The sequence below is a fragment of the Denticeps clupeoides genome, chromosome 12 (assembly GCF_900700375.1).
Source record: "Denticeps clupeoides chromosome 12, fDenClu1.1, whole genome shotgun sequence".
NCBI lineage: Eukaryota > Metazoa > Chordata > Actinopteri > Clupeiformes > Denticipitidae > Denticeps > Denticeps clupeoides.
In genome coordinates this window covers 2,897,808-2,918,879 of record NC_041718.1, presented here as the reverse complement: position 1 = coordinate 2,918,879, position 21,072 = coordinate 2,897,808, and the positions used below count along the sequence as shown (strand labels likewise).

At 43.8% G+C, this 21,072-nt stretch overlaps 2 protein-coding genes across 6 annotated transcripts in view; both read right to left on the bottom strand.

Moving 5' to 3' along the window:
- crocc (ciliary rootlet coiled-coil, rootletin) overlaps nucleotides 1–16,098 on the bottom strand; it is a 32,463-nt gene extending 16,365 nt beyond the window's left edge. The window contains exons 1-13 of one of the 5 annotated variants that reach the window (XM_028998134.1): nucleotides 15,969–16,098; nucleotides 13,879–14,005; nucleotides 13,649–13,806; nucleotides 12,376–12,567; nucleotides 10,021–10,104; nucleotides 9,732–9,838; nucleotides 6,136–6,301; nucleotides 5,707–5,813; nucleotides 5,286–5,513; nucleotides 4,320–4,410; nucleotides 4,113–4,199; nucleotides 3,271–3,450; nucleotides 2,465–2,664 (exon numbers count right to left, since the gene is read on the bottom strand). In XM_028998134.1, the coding sequence (XP_028853967.1) occupies nucleotides 2,465–2,664; nucleotides 3,271–3,450; nucleotides 4,113–4,199; nucleotides 4,320–4,410; nucleotides 5,286–5,513; nucleotides 5,707–5,813; nucleotides 6,136–6,301; nucleotides 9,732–9,838; nucleotides 10,021–10,104; nucleotides 12,376–12,567; nucleotides 13,649–13,806; nucleotides 13,879–13,966 (1,688 nt within the window). In that variant the 5' untranslated portion in view covers nucleotides 13,967–14,005; nucleotides 15,969–16,098. Of the gene's footprint in view, nucleotides 1–2,464; nucleotides 2,665–3,270; nucleotides 3,451–4,112; nucleotides 4,200–4,319; nucleotides 4,411–5,285; nucleotides 5,514–5,706; nucleotides 5,814–6,135; nucleotides 6,302–9,731; nucleotides 9,839–10,020; nucleotides 10,105–12,375; nucleotides 12,568–13,648; nucleotides 13,807–13,878; nucleotides 14,006–14,327; nucleotides 14,814–15,968 lie in introns of those variants that run through there. The other 4 variants (XM_028998130.1, XM_028998129.1, XM_028998132.1 and 1 more) reach the window with 4 other exon arrangements.
- Nucleotides 16,099–17,053: 955 nt separating this feature from the next.
- necap2 (NECAP endocytosis associated 2) lies at nucleotides 17,054–20,414 on the bottom strand. The gene is made up of 8 exons (XM_028998698.1): nucleotides 20,247–20,414; nucleotides 19,498–19,598; nucleotides 19,304–19,408; nucleotides 18,796–18,877; nucleotides 18,617–18,725; nucleotides 18,290–18,443; nucleotides 18,059–18,143; nucleotides 17,054–17,965 (listed from the first exon to the last, which is right to left on the bottom strand). The coding sequence occupies exons 1-8, from the start codon at nucleotides 20,339–20,341 to the stop codon at nucleotides 17,923–17,925; spliced, it is 774 nt and encodes a 257-aa protein (XP_028854531.1). The 5' UTR covers nucleotides 20,342–20,414; the 3' UTR covers nucleotides 17,054–17,922.
- Nucleotides 20,415–21,072: the final 658 nt, after the last annotated feature.

Here is a 21,072-nt window from a genome sequence, read left to right as displayed (position 1 = left end):
GCAGGCTTTTGAGTGTCCCTGCAAAGAAAGGTGGCTATATTGATTGCTGATTTGTTTTTTATTTGTTTTTGAATGTCAGAAATGTATATTTGTGAATGTGGATATGTTATATTGGTTTCACTGGTAAAAATAAATAATTGAAATGGGTATATATTTGTTTTTTGTTAAGTTGCCTAATAATTATGCACAGTAATAGTCACCTGCACACACAGATATCCCCCTAAAATAGCTCAAAATAAAAACAAACTAAAAACTACTTCCAAAAACATTCAGCTTTGATATGAGTTTAGTTTGTTTTTTGGGTTCATTGAGAACATGGTTGTTGTTCAATAATAAAAGTATTCCTCAAAAATACAACTTGCCTTATAATTGTGCACTCCCTGTATAAGACCTTACAGCTCACAATGCATGTCAGAGCAAATGAGAATCATGAGGTCAAAGGAACTGCCTGAAGATCTCAGAGACAGGATTGTGGCAGGGCAAAGATCTGCCCAAGGTTACAAAAAAGGTTCCAAAGAGCACAGTGGCCTCCATAATTCTTAAATGGAAGAAGTTTGGGACAACCAGAACCATTCCTAGAGATGGCCTGAACCATTCCTAGAGATGGCCAAACTGAACAATCAGGAGGAGAATTCCCAAATTATCCCACACCACCCCCCTGCTACGTTCCCTCCACTGGCTCCCAGTAGCTGCACGCATCAGATTCAAAATACAGATGCTGGCCTACAAAGCCAAACATGGAGTAGCACCATCCTACCTCACAGCCCTTATTACACCTCGCACTGGACCTCCAGTACTGCTCGCCTGGTCCCTCCACTGCTGAAGGATCATCTAGATTATTCTCCATCTTGGCCCCTTGGTGGTGGAATAAACTTCCCCTTGAGGTCAGAACAGCTCAGTCACTGAACACTTTCAAACGGCAGCTCAAGACCTTCCTCTTTAGAGAATATTTAGATGAACTTGTAACCTTCATATTGTCCTTATGTATATAAACTACAACAGAGTGAATAAAAAGATTGTATTCATAGTTGGGGGTCCTAATGAACCAGATCTGATCACTTCATCAATGGTAACATGGAATCACGTTGTATGGTGCTCTGGATAAGGGCGTCTGCCAAATGCCTTAAATGTAAACTGTGCTCCAGGGATGCAGTCCAGAGATGGAAGAAAGTTGTAGAAAGTCAACCATCACTGCAGCACTCCATTAGTCAGGGCTTTATGGCAGTGTGGCCCGTCGGAAGCCTCTCCTTAGTGCAAGACTCATAAAAGCCTGAAGGACTCTGGTCTGATGAGACCAAGATAGAACTTTTTGGCCTTAATTCTAAGCGGTATGTGTGGAGAAAACCATGCACTGAACATCACCTGTCCAATACAGTCCCAACAGTGAAGAGGGAGCATCATGCTGTTGGGGCAACTGGTTGCAATAGAGGGAAAGATGAATGCGGCCAAGTACAGGGATATCCTGGATGAAAACCTTCTCCAGAGTGCTCAGGACCTCAGACTGGGCCAAAGGTTTACCTTCCATCAAGACAATGACCCTAAACACACAGCTAAAATAATGAAGGGGTGGCTTCACAACAACTCTGTGACTGTTCTTGATTGGCCCAGCCAGAGACCTGACCCAATTGTGCATCTCTGGAGCAACCTAAAAATGGCTGTCCACCAACATTTACCATTCAACCTGCAAGAACTAGAGAGGATCTGCAAGGAGGTATGGCAGAGGATCCCAAATTCAGGTGAGAAAACCTTGCATTATTGTGATACACTGCATCACAGCATGCAGTGCATACAACAAAATGTGTCCTCTGCTTTTAAAGATCACCCTTAGTGAGCAGTGGGCAGCCATGACAGGTGCCATGGGAGCAGTGTGAGGGGATGGTGCTTTGCTCAGGGGCACCTTGGTGGATCAGGCTTCGAACCGGCAATCTTCTGATTACGGTGCCGCTTCCTTAACAGCTAGGCCTCCACTGCCCCAACAATATCTGTTTCTGGACGGTTACCATCATGTATTAAATCAAAACGGTGCTTCTACAAGGGTCTGAGCAAAGAGTCTAAATACTTTGGACCATGTGATATTTCAGTTTTTCTTTGTTAATAAATCAGCAGAAATGTCAACAATTCTGTGTTTTTTCTGTCAATATGGGGTGCTGTATGAACATTAAAAAATGAGGAAAAAATGTTAAATTATTTTATCAAATGGCTTCAATATAAAAAAAGAGTGAAATATTTAAGGGGGTCTGAATACTTTCTGTACCCACTGCATGAAACAGAAGACCCAGGTTCAAACCCCACTTACTACTATTGTGTGCCTGAGCAAGACACTTAACACTCCAGGGGGACTGACCCTGTAAGTACTGACTGATTGTACTTATCGCTCTGAAAAATGCTGTACATGTAAAAATGTAAATGCATTCCATTCAGCCTGGGCTTTAGTGACCCTGTGGTGGGTGTAACTGCACCTCACCTGACCAGCATGGTCCTGTCCTGCCGCAGCCGCTCTCTCTCCCGCTGCAGAATCTCCTTCTCCCTCTGCACATCGTCCCGCTCACCCTGTAATGTCTGAGCACGAAGCTCGGCCTCACGCCGGCCCGACTCTGTCTCGCCTATCTGCTTGCGCAGCTGCTGAGCAGAGGACTGTGCTGAAAGCAGACGGCCACGCAACTCCTGAGATGAAGAAAAACAAGGTATTTCATCCCATGTGCTGAGGGAAAACTAATAATAGAATTGAGTCAACAACAGGTATACACATTTAAATACAATTCTGAATTGATTAATATTAAACCCATGTTTGTGTTCCACCAAGAAAATCTAATTAAAATACAATTCTAGCAGGAGAAAAGATTCCTTATTCTCAATCTATTTCAAAATCAGACAGATGTCACATTACAATCATTAATTTTAGAAAACACTCCTGTGTGTCTATTCATGTGCACAGAGCCACACGTCTGACAAACAACACAAATCATAAAGGTCACAGTCAAACACACTTGCATGTAAATATCTGTAGGCACACATGCCACTTTGAAGAACGCAAGCAGTGTTAAAATGTTTTAAGGTCATATACATTTTGTATATATAAACATCTATACATAAAATGTTTTTATTCATTAAAATCATATTTGACTATTTTGTACTGATGAGTAAGATGAGTGTTATGTGTATTTAGGCAAGTGCATTTACACTTGTGATGGTGATGCAAAAATGAATCAAATCTAACCCATTACGCGTGTCATGGTGTCATGTGCTATATTAGGTCTTTCAGTAATTCACCTGTAGCTCTAGCTGCCTGCTGGACACTACAGAACGAAGAGCAGACAGACTGGCATCTGGGAGGGCAGATGGGCGCTGTGGTGATGAAGCTTGGCGTGGAGAGGAGGCACGGAAAAGGGGCATCAGAGACGCTGCAATGGCCTCCCCATCCTTCTCTGAACCTCCATCTGACATCAGTGCCTTCAAAAAAAGGATTGTCTTTACATTTTTTGCATTTATGGTACTTGGCAGCAGCTCTTGTCCAGAGCAACTTAGAAACTTACAAAAGTTTCTGTCAGGAAATATATTGTGTTACTGGTTCACTAGATCCAAAGCTATGAATACCATGTCAAAAATCAGTTGGACAGTTCTTTTTTACGAGTAGAAACTATCTGTATGTAAATCTAGTGGAAGATCATTTCACCACCTAGGTGCCAAATCAGACAGTCTAGACGTGTGGTTTCCTTGTTTCTTATATGTTCCTTTTATCCCTCTCACAAGCGGGAGTTTCAATCTTGTGATCACAGATTTGCAAATCAGTCTTCTCAAACCTTTGAGCAGAAAGTGCTACAGTCAAGACAAAACACAAAAGGAAAAAAGCCCCATCAAGAACTGCTAGGACAGTGTGGGACGGTGGATGCTGATTAGAGGATTCTGTGGAACAAAGCTAAAGATCAACACTATAAAACATTTTTATCAGCTGTACTACTCATCCCGCATTTCAAGACCAGTCTACACAATACAGCTGTAAATATTCATATTAAGCATTTGGATTTGCTGGTTGCCAATCATGTGCATTGATTATGGACAACAATCACGGTAACCAGGTGTATACAGGTGTAAACCGCCTCGCCAAAGTTCACCTGAGCAATGTCCCTGAGTGTGTCCAGCAGTGTCTCAGTCTGAGCTCTTTGGGCCTGAAGGTCTGTCTCCTCATCTCCACTGTGTTCCTGTTAAAAGGAACCAGCCGTCCACTGAACTACTGAACTACTGAAACCAAGACAGCAACGTTGCTTCACTATATTCACCAAAGTACAGCTACCTCCTGCATTGAATAGTAAAGGTTGTACCTGAAGTCTCCTGGAAAGGGAGGCCACCTCCCTATCCAGCGCCTCTTTTTGGGTCTTCAGAATGTCCATCTCCTTCAAAGAATCCACCAGCCTAAGCCACAGGGCAGAGACTGGATTGATGTTGTTGCTGTGTGGCAGCACATGGCACAACACCAAACGTGAAAATGAGGGAACTACACCACACCATCACACAACAGATTAGGTGTGTGTAAGACTTCCTGCAGGTTTTATTGCTTTATATTAGAGCATTAAAAGAAAGGATGAAGTCGATGTGTTGCTTGCTCTCCATGTGTTCGTGCTTGTGTACACAATGGTGTTTTTGCTCAGTGGCACCTTGGCGGACCGGGATTCAAACCAGATTCCATTCAAATGGAAATTCTTCACTCTAGACACACAGACTGCACGGTGACCTGCGTAATCTGCAAGTCGGTGTTAAAGTATAATAAAAGTACTAGTGTTATGCACGGCCATCGGAAACGGCATCCGCTAGCTAACATGGCCGATGCTAGCACTGCTAGCACTGCTAGCCTCCAATGCGTCTGTGTGATGATGTCATCAAACGACTTGTCAACTCAACTGACAGATAAGTCGATCTGGAAAAAAGTTGTTAATGCCCTACTTTATACACAGCTCTGGGAAAAAAAAATATTTTCACCTATTTCTCAATTGAATATAAACTTAAGCTCTTCAAAAACTTCTGATCACGTTCAAATCAGAATTACAATTGTCATTAAATTGTCTAATTGTCATTGTCTACTGAATGAAATTGATTAAATATGAAAAATTAAATCATGTTCATGGGCGAAGTCAGTTCTCAAAACTGCCCTTGTCTGATGAGCTCATCACGATAAAGAAATCAATTGAACTGAAATAAGTTTTAGGTAAAGTTAAACAACTTAATCAGGACAAATCTTATAATTGTGCTATGGCAATTCTACATGGATGTTCCATTTTGGATCAGCTGACCTGGCGTTGAGCTGAGTGCGTTCCATCTCACTGCCAGCCTGCAGATTCATCATCTCGCTGACCCGCTGACGGAGCTGCAGCTCAAGCTGCTCCCGCTGAGCAGACTCCCGCTCCAGTGCCAGAGCCGCACTCTCCTCCCGCCCGCGCAGCACCACAGCCACGCCCGCACAGGACGTATGCACTGAGTGGGACACTTGTGCCAGCTCATTACGCATGTCACACAGGTCCCTTATACACACGAGAGAGTGGCAATGAACACACATACAGAAGGTATGACATTTAAATAAATAACAGTTACAGAGGTCTACAGTGATTCCTAAGGTTGCATGCAGCACATAATGATCTCATGTTATCTTTAAGAAATATCTGAATAGGTGGGGAATCTGTGACACTACAATACTGGAAGAAACATTCATTGCACCTCTCTGTGGTGCTCTTCAGTTCACACGCGTGTCTACGAAATCCAACCACCTGCCTCCAGAGCATCAGCAGCCGACCGTGTTCACTACTGCAATAACTGTGGAAAGACTGCATGGAAAAAAATATTCTAAATGTACCAATAAAAACCACATATACAAGAATCATGCTAGGGAAATTTTTTTTTATTTCCTTCTATTATTCTATACTGTGTAAATTCCTTTTCTAAACGCTGTGTTTATGATGATTACAATTGCATGAGTAAGTGAGTAATTGAGGAAGCCTTGTGTCTGCAGCATGACTGAACTTTCTTCCACAATCCTTTCACCATGGGGTTGTTCCATCTTGTACAAGATTAAAAGCTTCGTATTATTAACACGTTTTTTAGGAATTTTTCCTCAACACATCAACACGTGCTCGTTGGTGTCCGTACCTCTTCCTCTTTCCTCCAGTCAGCCTCTCTCTGCTCAAGCTCCTCCCTCGCTTTGGTCCAATCAACCGTGAGTCTTCGAATGTCCTGGCTGAGTGCCTGATTGGCCAGGCCCGCCTGCTCCAGCTGCTCTCTCAGCATGGCGTTCACTGCAGACAGGCCACTGCTCCTGAGGTCAGAAATAAAGCAGAAAACAGTCCTGATAGCTGGCAGAGAAAGGGTTAAATACGTGCCAATAATGAAACACACACGTTAGACTGCAGAGTGTTACATTTTCCACTGATTAATAGAGGCATTTCTTTACTTTACTTTACTTTACTTTATTTATCAGACGCTTTTATCCAAAGCGACTTACAAGAGGAAGACACCAGCAATTCTCGTTCGATTTCTATAGAATATTGAGTTTACAAACTAAGAGCCCTGATAAGGCCTAACTTGTCAGCGAAGAGCATGCTCAGAGATTGTTAAGTGCTAGACAAATAAAAAATTATAATGTATATATACCTTTTTGTATTGTTTTGTGCAATGTGTACGCATGTGTGTGTGTAAGTGTTAGATTTGTCTGTAATACTTTTTGAACAAGAGGGTTTTCACCTGCTTCTTAAAAGTGGTGATAGTCTCGGCTAGTCGTGTGGAGGAGGGCAGGTTGTTCCACCAGCCAGGGACGGAGAACAGAGATGATTGGAATCAGAGACCCCGTGAAGAAGGAATTTTTAGTCTCATTTCCTTTGCTGATCTGAGAGAGCGTGCAGGAGTGTAGCTAGCTAGTATTGTGTTGATGGGTGCAGTTCCATTTACAGCCCTGTAGGCAGCATCAAGGATTTGAACTCAATGCGAGCAGCTACCGGGAGCCAGTGGAGGGAGGTAAGAAGAGGTGTAACACGGGTGTATTTTGGCTGATTGAAGATGAGACGGGCTGCCATATTTTGGATCATCTGGCGTGGTTTTATGGTGACTGCAGAGGCTCCAGCCAGGAGAGAGTTACAATAGTCGAGTTTGGAGAGGACCATTGCCTGGACGAGGAGCTGCATAGCCTGTTGCGAGAGAAAAGGCCGAATCTTGCGAATGTTGTAGAGAGTGAACCTGCAGGATCTGGAGATCGCAGCAATGTGATGGTTCAAACTCCATTTGTCATCTATCCAAACTCCAAGGCTTTTTGCAGATGCTGTGGGTGTTAACAGTAGCGAGCCAATTTGAATTGAAAGGTTTTGCAGAGGGGAATTGTTGCTCGGAAAGATCAGAATTTCTATATTTGTGTCAGGTAGTAATCACAAATGACAAAAATGTTTTGAATGTTTAAATGACCTAATGGGCAATGCAATGGGCAACTGAATCATCCTCCAAAAACACAGCCGATTCTGACAGATGAAAGACAACATAGCCACCACACAGAGAGATAATTTTTCCCCTTGTTCCTCATGAGTTTGGGTCACCAATCCTGGTCCTGGAGGGCACTCATCTCGCACATTTTTAGTTATCTTCTTGAGACTTCAGATACAATATTAGGGAACCAATAAAGACGATATAAAAGCAAAAAAATACTGTTTAAATCCAATAAATTGCACAGTGATGCATCACTGCACCAAACTTGTTTTCAGGACATGCCACAGATGCTGCATTGAACTGAAATCTGAAGAATTTGGAACAGTGTGCTGTTCCTCAAGGCATTCCTGAATCAAATTTGCAGAACGGCATGATTCTGTTGAATGAGATCACTGCAATAATCAAATACTGCCTCCATGAAAGGAAACAATGTTAAGGTATGTTGTAACATCCACATGGACAATGCAGTGATCCACATGATCCAGAAAACATAATTCATTATACAATTTCAATTTCCAATGTACAAAGTGCTCATTGGAGCACCACGGGGCAGTGGTGGCCTAGCGGTAGTCAGAAGGTTACCGTTTGAATCCCGATCTGCCAAGGTGACACTGAGCAAAGCACAGTCCCTACACACTGCTCCCCGGGCGCCTGTCATGGCTGCCCACTGCTCACCAAGGCTGATGGGTTAAATGCAGAGGACACATTTCACTGTGTGCACCATGTGCTGTGCTGCTGTGTATCACATGTGATAATCACTTAGGTCAGCATGGGCTTCAGCTACACAGCCCCATAAACAAGAAAACATGATGGACTGTGCTACAGTAAGCTGTTGGAAATGTAAGCTTAATTAGCTCTGGATCAAACAATGGGTGCATCAGTCTCCACATCCATAAGCCTTGGCAACCAAAGACCTTGGCACCAGTTCAAGTTTTAGGCCACCTAAAAAATTGGTAGATTGTGACCACTTCAGACTAGGAATCCAACAATCCAATGAACACACTAATATCCAACTGTTGAGCAATCACAGATATGCCCCAGTCAAAGTTCATCAAATCCTTGCACCAGCATTTTAATACACTGCCTGTCACCAAAAAAAGTCACCAAGTGGACTAAACATAGTAAATAGTTAAACACCTCCCACTGGATAATTCCTGCATGGATAATTGTGTTCCAGCTGGTAAGAAGTTATTTAACCCAAACTGATGCAGTGACCGTGTTAGAAGAAACAGAAGAGATGGTATGAAGTAAGGGGCAGTGGTGGCTTAGCGGTTAAGGAAGCGGCCCCATAATCAGAAGGTTGCCAGTTCAAATCCCGATCCGCCAAGGTGCCACTGAGCAAAGCACCTGCAATTGGTGTCAGTGCAGGGTTGGCGATGATTCGTCCAAGAAATGGCCAATAAGTGTAGGGGCGGAAAAGTCCAAAGTGTAGTATAGAGTACATGTTTGGAGGTATTGGGCAGTGCAGAGTAGGTTTTAGTCCAAGACCATAACTGAGAATTGAGAATAATTGGGTTATGCAGTGGTCCAACTGGCTCATCATCATGAGATAAAAAAAAAAAAGGAAATTAATGTCGTCACACTGTAGAAGCTCATTGAAACAATGACCCAAGCCCTTCTAAATCACACAACCACTCATACACAGAACTTTGGTAGTGAAACTAATTACAGCTTTTTCAGGTCCCCAACACCTTTCCCAACTGTTAGGATGGCAAAGTGTAAAACACACAATTAATGGTTATTTAAAAATGAATGTGACAATAATTTCTTTTGATTTCAGAAAAATTAAATGAAATTATTCCTACAAGGAATTCCTACGTGTTTTGGGGCTTTTATTTTTAAGTTCGCGCATACATCACATCGTGCTAAAAGCTGGGGCTGCAACTACTTTTTTTTTCCAATGAGAATGACAAACACAACAGAATTCATAGTCTGTAATCAGGATATAAAAAGGTGGCTTAGCAGAAACTAGAGACAGTTTAGGGCAAAAACAATTGCTCCACTCTGAATAATTTCAAGTTGAATTACTTGAATGTCATAAGGGGCTGCACAAACATTGCAGTCCATATTAAATGTACAGGCATTAGCGCCTTGTACTGCGTGTAAAGCCTGTACCAATTGTAAAAGAACATTCTCCAATAAGAGTTTAGGTAAATCAATACTTGATTGACGTTTGATATAGGGATTTTAGTTATGTTAACCACATTGCTTGTAGCTTAGCTATATCCAGTTGTTCTGTTTGTCACCGGTTTGTATTATTCGTCAGACCCACCCACCTCTGCCGTTCTTCTTCTAGCCGAATGAGCGCTGCTTCCAGGTCCAGGTCGCTGCCCGGTTCCTCATCCTCGCGCCTCGTACTGCTGCAGGATGTATCACAGCATCCCTGCGAGAAAATACACCATCGTAAAATAGTAATATGCGGACTACCTGACCTGCCTTCTCCAGAGAAACTGCCTGGTTTACTGTGAACCTTTTGCTGGATGGTTTGAAAGACTTGATAATATACAGTTTTCTGATAACAACTGATAACACCTCTGGCTTCATATCTTGAGGAGCAGTACTAACGTTCAGCTGGTGTTTCTCCAGCTCTGACGTTTTCTCCTGTAGACTCTGCTCCATGTCGCCACACTTCTTCTTATACTGTAGAACCTGCACACAGACATGGATGAAGACACTTGAACTGATGCAAGCATTCTCAACAAACATGGTTTAAAGCCACAACTCCGGAGCACCAGGCAAGAGTCCAGGAAGAGGATACTGTAACAATATATAAAGCAAGGTGGTGGAGGGACAGGCAGCAGAAAAACACAGGACCCCTGTGGAACCAGCCATTGCATCATCAGGGATCTCTTTGACCAGGAAGAAAGCGCCTCCACGGGCCGTCATCAGACTCTGACCAACCCAGCAGTTCCCCGAAACCGTGCAACACCTGGGACGCAGCTAACACTGCCTTCTCTTCTCTATATCCCTCACCATCCACGCTCATGTAGATGGTAAATGATGGTAGTAGCCTAGTGAGACACTCGCCTATGAAACAGAGGACACAGATTCAAATCCCATTTACTAACATTGTGTCCGTGAGCAATATACTTAATCCTAAATTGCTCTAGGGGGACTGTCCCTGTCATTACTGATTGTAAGTCGGTGTGGATCCAGAGCCTCGCGGTGTGGACTGATCACGTGACATCACTGACCTCCATGGAATTCCCTGTTTGGCCCTTACTGCCTGGCCTCTGCTGATCCCATCTGATCTGCTGAATCTCAATATGGACTACAATGGATATACAGTGTGTTCAAAAAGCATTCAGAACCCCTTTAAAATTTTCACTCTTAAGTTATATAAAATCTTTTAAGTAAATTTTTTTGCTCATTAATGTACCCTTAGAACCCTATATTGTCAGAAAAAAATGTAATTGTTGCAGGGCACAGATCTGGCCAAGGTTACAAAAACATTTCTGCTGCACTTAAGGTTCCCTTAGTGGCATCCATAATTCTTCAATGGAAGACGTTTGGGACGACCAAAACCCTTCCTAGAGCTGGCTGTCCGGCCAAACTGAGCTGTCGGGGGAGAAGAGACTTGTGAGAGAGGGAAAGAAGAACCCAAAGATCATTGTGGCTGAGCTCCAGAGATGCAGTCGGGAGATGGGAGAAAGTTGTAGAAAGTCAACAATCACTGCAGCCCTCCATTAGTCGGGGCTTTATGGCAGAGTGGCCCGACCGAAGCCTCTCCTTTGTGCAATACACATAAAAGGGCGCATGGAGTTTGCTTAAAAATACACCCAAAGGACTCCAAAATGGTGAGAAATAAGATTCTCAGATCTGATGAGACCAAGATAGAACTTTATGGCCTTAATTCTAAGCAGTACGTGTGAAGAAAACCAGGAATTGCTCATCACCTGTCCAATACAGTCCCAACAGTGAAGCATGGTGGTGGCAGCCTACAACCAGCAGATATCTGTGTGTTCAACATGACCAATAGGACAAATATGTGTTTGGGCAGCTTGGTAGATTTTTGAAAAACGTTTGGTTACTTATGTGAAACATCAGTTTAAATGTATTGTGATTTACTGTTCTGGAGTTGACATCAGTCAGGTGTGAAGTTACCAAATCGCTAGAACGTACTGTACTTGAAAGGGGTTAATACTCTGACACTCAATACAAAGAGCAGAAACAAGTCTGGTCAAGTTGACTGGTTACTAAGACTGTGGTTGTGCAGGACGACCCAAAAACAAAAGCTGATTTCTGCAGCAGAGTGGCGCAGTGAAGCGTGCTGGGCCCATAACCCAGGGGTCGATGGATCAAAACCATCCTCTGCTACTTTACTGGAGGCAGTGGTGGCCTAGCGGTTAAGGAAGCGGCCCCGTAATCAGAAGGTTGCCGACTCTTCCAGAACGTTCAAATCCCGATCCGCCAAGGTGCCACTCAGCAAAGAACCGTCCCCACACACTGCTCCCCGGCTGCCTGTCATGGCTGCCCACTGCTCACACTGGGTGATGGGTTAAATGCCACACTGTATCACATATGACATGTGACATGTGACAATCACTTCACTTTCTTAAGAACAGAGAGCAACGTCTTCCAAAACTGAGGCAAGTTAACACTACAATGATAATATCACAAATATCCTGTCATACACTAGCATTTTGTGCCTGCTCAGACCTATCATACCTTAACAGAAGAGTGTATCACACCCCAACGGTGGAAAATCCTAATATATATATAGAAATGATATTGGATTTATTTTCTATATGGAATATATTTCTCTGTGTTTATCACAATATATTTATTACCTCTGTTTTAGCATTATCGATTTCTCTTTCATATCTCACTACATGTTGTGATTGCATTACTGTGTATGAGATGAATAAAAATCAGAAAATTGGTTGCAAGGCCGCAGATGTAGTTCATGTTTTTTTTTACCTTAGCCTGAAGCTTCTGAACGAGCTGGGCCTGCCTCTGTTGCCCCTCTTGGTAGGAGGTGAGCTTGCGTTTGTACGCCGCCTGCTCTTCGTCCAGCCGCCTGCGCAGGTCCACGTTCTGCTGCGCAAGGGTCCGAGACTCCAGCGAATCGTAGCCTCCCTCCCCCGTCTCTAGCCGCAGCGCCTGCTCCAACTGCAGGCAACACACATACATACATCAGCATACACAGCCTTCAGTGTAGGTTGATGTAGGAGTGTAGTATGCCATGGGGCGTATGCAGCAGACATTAAATGGTAACCAAACCAACATTTAAAGTGAAGTGAAGTGATTGTCACTTGTGATACACAGCAGCACAGCACACGGTGCACACAGTGCAATTTCACACTGGGCTTCTGTCAACCACCTTGAGTCAGACAACATGGTTACGATGGATGTTTATGATGATAATGCACAGCGGTCATGAAGGTAAAAACAGGCACCTGAAGAATTGCATGAAACATACAATTAACTATTAACATGTTTCCTGAATTAGATTGTTCAAAATAGATCCTGTCATAGTCTCCAATAACTCCATAGAGGAAGTGTGTGCAAAAAAATGACTGGTACCATGAAGGAGAGCCTGTCCTTTTCTTTCTTTGTAGAAATTTGGGCTCATGTTGTACTGCCTGCTGGCCTTATTATTTTCACACTTTCCCATCACTGCTATCTAATCTTATATTGTTGGATGTCTTTTAATGACACTGAAAATGTTCTTAATTCCTGCCACATTTATTTGCAATAAGTATTGGGAGTAAAAAATGTAAAACACACACACACAGGTAAGAATGTGTTAAATCAGTGCTAATCTCCAGGGCTACATCCTCTGGTCCTTTCCAAGGACCATCAGTAGGACCCCAGAGAGGCTGCCCTATATAAACCCTGTCAGCGATCCGAGTCTTTACCGTGCTAAATTAAAACCAATCACAACATGACATTCATGCTATGCTTTATCCCAGCTACCCCAAGGCCTGTTTACAATCACCAGGGGTGACAAATACCATGGCAACATGCCACTTCACTTCATTCCCCTCCCAAGGTAACCAAGGCGACGGGTCAAACTCTGTCAGACAGACAATGGAAATAATGGAAGGAAAGAGTGCATTATAAGAGTGGCGTTATTAAACACACCTCTGCTCCCAAAAGCACAGAACGTGTTCATCGTCCTACTTGAAGCATACGGCGCTTTTTTAAATTCTCTTTTAAATAAATAACAGTGTTTTGAGCTCCAGTTTACCCTCTCACTGATGGCGCTGAACCTGATGGCCAGTTCGTCCCGGTCAGCTCTGCTATGAGCCAGGAGGTCCTCCAACCGGCCGAGCTCCCCCTGCAACACGCGGTTCTCCTCCTGAAGAGACATGACCGACGACATGGCGCCTGCTGCTGCTGCTGCTGCTGCCGGGAGAGGAGTTCCGACTGATAACCAGCCTCAGCACTCCGCACTAAAATCCAAAAACAGAGACTCACTGTTGTCTGCAGGATTTTTGCTCCCAATCCCCCTCACGCGCACCGGTAGGCAGGTTGGTGGAGCATCTGGAGAAGGTCCTTGAACCATCAGGCTCTTCTCCTCAGACGGGATGCTCTCCTCCAGCCTCTAAAGGAAGACACACACACACACACACACACAAATTATAAAAGGCAAATTCACTCTCAGTGTCAAGTCAGATTATAAAGGATGAACCGCAGCTTTCCCATCATTCCGGAAACTTCTACTAATCCCCTGATGCACAGCGGCCCAAAAATCTCTCAGCTTGCTTTGGGACAGACAGGTGGCTTCCCAGCAGCGATCTCCATGTGTATATTTAGAAAAGGACACAAAAACCACCACAGAGGGCACTGAATGTGAAAGAAGCGATAAAAGAAGGAAGGAAGGGAGGATAAAAGGAAGAAACGGGACGCTTATGAACAGCATGCACCTGCCTGACCGCCGCCAGTCCGGGTTCCTCTCCGGGGGTCTCCGGCGCGCTCATCGCTCATCGGGAGCCTTTCTAAACGCGGCAACCGGAACAAAACTCGTCACCAAAGGGACGCGATGATCCGAAAACTGTCCGATAACGGCTGCGATCGGTTTTTTAAAAAAAACGTCCCCCGGTCCTTCGTCCGTCCGGCAGGTGCGCGTCCCGCGTCTCTCCTGAGGAAGATTGAGGACAGGAGGATTAGGAGATTTAACCCCCTCTTCCTCCCACCTCCTCCTCCTCCCGCAGAGCCAGTGTCGGCGTGCTTCTCTCGACATTCATCCACCAACTTCACTCGATAACGTACAGGCCACGCCCACATTTCACACCAACCACGGGGATCAGACGAATGTGCGCGATTTGCGCCCGATTCACTATCCAGCGAACGAGTGAACGTTTAGGGCGATTTAGCACTCATTTGAAGATGAAATGAAACTGATTAGAGTTTGCTTTCATGAATGCTATAAAAGTCTGATGTTTACAGTTTACAGTGAATGAGATGACGTCACTAACACCGAACGTGATTGTGGGTCCGTCGCGTTACGGAAAGTAAAAATAAAGTTCACTTATTTAAACTCGCCTAATATTCAAATGAATCGCAGGGACTAGTTGTTTTTTGTGGAGGGGAAGAGCACGATAATGTAACACTTACTGTCAACATGACTGGCGGGAATTTAAAATCCATTCTTGAACAGCGTTAACTACAGATCTCACACCCATGCAAAAAAATCTTACACAAAGTTGCACCTTTAAATGCATCAAATGTGGATCCGATTGGATCAAACCCAAACTAAAATCCTAATCGTTCTATACATAATAAAATGATGACACTGTGACTGTGCACCTGATTTATTTAAAATATCTGAAAAGTGCCGAAAATATGGCACCAGCTTCTAACGACTAAGTAACAAATGTCAGCCTTTAATGTATTCCAAACAAAACATCATTTTTTTTATTACTTGTTAATAATAGCTGCAAAATTGATGCATCTCCTGAATTTAACTAAAGATGTAAAGCCCAGCCCACTCCTTATCACGCCATTTCAGCTGTTTCCATGGTGACAGACACATCAGTAAAAGACCCCCCCCCCCATTATAAGCAACAGCCCCCTTCATGTTGGACTGACATGGAGCACGAAACTATTTTTACTTTCTCGTATTTTCAATAATAACAACGGATTACATTTCAGAAAATCATCTCTAATTCCACGTGAGAATCGTGATTTTGTAGGACACAGCAGCATGCAATGAAGAAACTACTCCATTTCAACAGAATGGCTACAGCGCCCCCACCCGACTCTCTGCGTGCACTGCATCACGAACGCTGCTTTTAAGAATGAGATCGTTTAAAAGATTGCACTGAAAAGCAGATCGTTCTGGAGAACCCCCCGTTTTTCCAGTCGCGGCGACATGAAGGCCACCAGCACGTCGCTTTTCCGCCAGACTGGCTCTCTGCACCCTCCACGGCGGGAGTGTAAACTGCTCCGTGCGACGTGATGTCGCCAGAACTTCCACCTCCGTCCTCCCGACGCCCTGCCGCTGCGTGGCGGCCGAGATTCCGTGTCCGAGACGCCGGACCCGCGGACTCGTTTCGCGGTCTTACCTCGCGCGCGCGGGCGGGCGGTGCATGCCGGGAGCGGAACGCCACTTTCTCCGTGACCGCGGACACGAGATCTCCACGACCGAGCCTTTTCCGGGGAGGGACGACAGAAAGAACCTCTTCCAGGAGGGAGGCGGCGGCATCACTGCGCTCTCTGCATCCAGCCTACAATTGGCTTGGAACAGAAGACGCAAACTCGGCCTGAAGCCTTTAGTAATGGCTGAGGTCTGATTTCTGCACGAAACAGTCTAAAAATCCGAGGTTATTATGTAGATTCCTTCTCTACAATATCAGACGAATCCGTCCTTATCTGTCAACACAGGCTACCCAGATACTGGTTCAGTCCTTAGTAATCTCACGACTGGACTACTGCAACTCCCTTCTAGCTGGTCTACCTCTATGTACCAGCCGACCTCTACAACTACTACAGAATGCAGCAGCACGACTGATCTTCAACCTTCCCAAGTTCTCCCACACTGCTACATTCCCTCCACTGGCTCCCAGTAGCTGCACGCATCAGGTTCAAAATACTGATGCTGGCCTACAAAGCCAAACATGGAGTAGCACCTTATTACACAGCCCTTATTACACCTCGCACTGCACCTCGTATACTCCGAGCCTCCAGTACTGCTCGCCTGGTCCCCCCATCTCTGAAGGTAAAAGGAAGACATTCATCTAGACTCTTCTCCATCTTGGCCCCTCTGTGGTGGAATGAACTTCCCCTCGAGGTCAGAACAGCTCAGTCACTGAGCACCTTCACACGGCAGCTCAAGACCTTCCTCTTTAGACAATATTTAGATTAACTTGTAACTTTCTTATCTTGTCTGACTTCTGCATAGAATCTACAACAGAGTGAATAAAAAGATTGTATTCATAACTGAGGGTCCTAGTGGACCAGAACTGATCACTTCATCGATGGTAACTTGGAAGCACGTTGTAAGGTGCTCTGGATAAGGGCATCTGCCAAATGCCTTAAATGTAAATTGTGTGTGTGTGTGTGTATGTATATATATATATATATATATCTGCAGAATGAACGTTGAAGGCTGTCTGGAGTGGTTTAGTTAAAACAAGCAGGCTAAACAAAAGAAGGGATACATTTTTTTATTATTTACATTTTATACAGGTACTTTTTTGTATAAGGCACTTATAGCAAACGTTAAACAAACCCTTCACTTTAATTTATACATTCTGCTAAAGGCACAGAAGTTGGTGTAAAGGTAGACAAGCAATTTACAAAGAAAGTGAAAATCATGGGTTAAAAAAAAAAAAAAGACAAGACCAAACAACCAGAATCATCAAAATTATCCCAAGCAACAAAAAAAAAAACCCCAATGCGGATTCACAGCCAAGTGCAGACATCAGAGCTGAATAAAAAATCCATAATCTCATTATAACTGCCAAGACAACAACCTATTTATTCAGCAACATAGTTCTTCATAGTAAACCCCCCCACCATGTATCAAATAAATCAAAATAAAAGCAATCGATAAGTCTAGCGTGGGAGAAACTGTACTTTAAAATCCATAAAGTCTCAAAGACATAAAAGGACGACTTTATGGCGAGATGGAAAGACAATAAAAAACAACAAAAACCTTTTATGGAATGCACTTATGGAATTGCCACACAGGAAATGCTACAAGAGGATCACCATAATAAGATATTTTATATGCATAGAACAAACAAACTTTCACACCTCTAGCACCTGTACTTTAAAAGGCAATGTAACTAAACTATGACTAAAGCAACAGTATTTTGCGCTTAACTAATCAAAACCCGTAATTAGATATTAATCCCATGTAATATAGGCAACTAATAAATGCATAGACAAACCTTTGTAAAGTAGGAGGGCAGTGTACAAAAGACATGTATTCTGTGTCTCATTACAGAGGGGGGAGAGAAAATGAAAGGTATCCCAGCAGTTTGTATGAACATGTTTTTTTCCCCCATCCATCTGCTAAAACTGCACCCATCCTGGTTTGACAGAATCCTGAGAAGAGCTGTGGAAAATCAAATGAAGACTTTTAAAGATGAAACCAAGCTGAAGACCCTGCTGTGATTATGCATCCTGAGTACACTCTATAAAGTCTCACCTGGACCCAGCAGCGGTAAAGTCTCCCCACAGGTCCTGAGACGGCTGAGTTGGGGCTAGAGGTTCGCCAAAATTCACCAGGGGGACTATGGTCAGGGTAGTAAGGAATAAACATAGAGGCAACACATAGGTTATAATTAAATGAAAGAGATGTGATTGTTGTTGTAAAACACAGCAGCACAGCACAGCCCAGCCCAGCCCATATATCCACAGTATAATGTAGTGTAGGTACCCGTGCTTGGTTGTGCAAGTGGAGCAGGATGTGGTGCGCCTGGAGGATTGAGAATGCCACCAGCTTTAACTCCAGGTGGAGGAGGGAGGAGACCACTCCCAGCCATACGGGACTTCGAAGGGCCTTGGGATGATGCGTCTTTCTTCTTTATGTTCTGTGTTACAGGAAAGGTTTGCTGATTGGGTGTTGTACCTCATAATAATACACTGACCATTTCAGAGCAACTACGTTTCATCCAGTCAAAAGCTGATGTTATTACATCCATAGCAACACAAAATGAATTAAGATCACACATCCAATGCAGCTTCAGCTTTTTTTTTTTTTTACCCCAATGTTGATCTTGATTGTCTGTCCTTCCTTGAATCCTAAGTCCAGTTTGGGTCCTGTATTCAGAGTCGCAGCTTGTTTGGCAAGCTCACCTTCCTGTTTTACCCATCTTCAAAGTAAAAACATCAATTAATATTTAACTTATTGAAATCAAAAGTGACATCAAAGGAATCACCCACTTAAAATGGTCCTGAAGAGCCACGTTGAAATCGAAAGAATCGCCACGGTCAGCAAATCCAACACCAATAAATGCATGTCGTCCTACAAAATAAATGCAAAAATGACTCTAGAGAGCAAATTGTGCAGGCTTGTTTGGATATTGTTATGGCCTAAAATGCTTGATCACAGGAGAAAGTGAAAATTGTGGTAGGCAAGAATCAAACAGCAATGCCTAAAGCATGTAAGGAAGCGGACCCGTAATCGGAAGGTTGTCGGTTCGATTCCCGAGCCGCTGAGTTGCCACTGAGCAAAGTACAGTCCCCCCCACACACTGCTCCCTGGGCGCCTTTCATGGCTGCCCACTGCTCACCAAGGGTGATGGTTAAATACCAATAAACACTTCACCTTCACAGAAAGGTGCCACTGAATGGATCCTGGGCGAAATACAGGAAGAACTACCTGATAGTAAGAGTCTCAAAATGTTACTTATTTTATGTTTGTTCTTTTTAACATTATAAATGTCCTCACCATTTCCGTCTTCTATCCGCAACACGAAGTATCTGCTGGAGTCAGTGACTGCTTCCACTGCACATCCTGGATACTGCTCTACTGGCGCCTGGGCAAACAGCTCGCCTGTGGGGGAAGATTAAAAAAAAAGCACAATCATCCATCCATAATAACTAAATATCCGCCACAGGACGAAATGGAGGTGAAAGCCTCACCTGTGCTCTTATCCTCAAGCTTAATAAAAGCAACTTTCCCTTTTGACGTGATTTTCATCCGACCGCTCCATGCTGGCTCATCCAGCTTCCAGTCAGCCGCCCTGCGACACGTATACAACTCTGAGAACAGTTTCGCCTCACATCACTCATGCAAGGCTACGAATAAAAACTGATTTCCATGCGTACAATAGCGTGCAATACACATTTACTGACTTGCTGCATCCCGTTCCACAATGTATGTAACTATTCGGTCTATTCTCACACATTCCACTACTGTTTATTGCACTCTATATAAAGTAGAATCAGAATTTTCCATGTGTACAGTACTTTTTCCATCGTACTCAGTGTATTGTTTTGACTCTGATGTCATATGCATGAAAAGCACAGTGCAACATGAAAGCCCCCACGGAAACATTCTACTATGAACCTGACGGACCAAACACCTGCAAAGTAACACGAATTAGGCCACAGCGCCACTTGGCCGCTTCGGGTCCCCGTGGTCAGTCGTGTCGCGTGTCAGTTTCCCTCAGACGTCAGTCCGCCAGCTTACTAAGAACCCGATGCACTGCACACACACACACATACACACACAGCCAAACCCGCTCTGGCGACTTTATTTAGCAGCGACACAGGCCACTCGTCATAATAATATTCCCACCGACACCAATAAAGGCAGGTCTTCCTGGAAACTCCCAGCGAAGTGTGTGCTGTTCCTCGTTATCTTTCGGGAAACTTCCACCCCGACTCACCGATAACCGCGGTTCGATGCTCGGGGTGGTATTCGGTAAACGTGAACCTCTGGTTTTAGGCAGACGATCGACTCGTAGGCGCTGTCCTCAGCCATTTCGCTTGGTCTCTCGAAACTTTGCAACTACGAATGAGAAGGAAAAATAAATTCACCCCCCCCTCCTATCCGGTGCGACTCATCCCCTGAGCAGCGCCCCTAGCGGCGTGGAGGAAGTACAGCAGCGGCCAGGCTCTTCACTCTGCTTTCCCCCGCTTTCCATCTCTTGACATGCTGAAGGATCTGATGTCTTTTAACAGCCACTCATGAAATGTGCTAATGAAACCCAGTGAGAGCATTATCACAAACAACTTTTACTTGCGAAGAACACAGTTTTAAATCTTCATAGATAACATAAAGGCTCTGGGTGGCCTTTTGATAAGACATCCCTTTTTAATGTTCCCTTTTTTATACGCAGTGACTAAACAGACTAATTTAAGAGGTCCTCAAAATGCTATTAAGTGCATAGTACTGCACTTTCATTTCATGGTTTAAACTTTGATACATAAATAAAAGCATTATATAGCATTAAATAATTGCATTTTGAAAACATGCAAGGTATTAGCAGTGATCAAGAATAAGAATTGTGTCTTTCTGTAAATCCCCTTTTAATTTATAGTTCAAAGAACCAGTCAAGACATATAGCTCCCTGTTGATCTGAATTCAGATTATTTTGACACATTAAATGTATGGATCTCCTATTCTTGGAACCTGTCGGATTTAGATCATTCAATCTAAGTGAAGCAGTTTCATTCACCTTTTTTCTTTTTAATTGCTGAAACGTGTTCCCA

What these genes read in the sequence shown, in the direction of transcription:
- necap2 (XM_028998698.1), bottom strand. Translation starts at nt 20,341, where the DNA reads ATGGCTGAGGACAGCGCCTACGAGTCGATCGTCTGCCTAAAACCAGAG. An exon ending in GCTTGAGGATAAGAGCACAG is followed by an intron (nt 19,409 to 19,497) that starts GTGAGGCTTTCA and finishes CTTCCCCCACAG; the next exon opens with GCGAGCTGTTTGCCCAGGCG. An exon ending in GCTCTTCAGGACCATTTTAA is followed by an intron (nt 18,726 to 18,795) that starts GTGGGTGATTCC and finishes TTTACTTTGAAG; the next exon opens with ATGGGTAAAACAGGAAGGTG.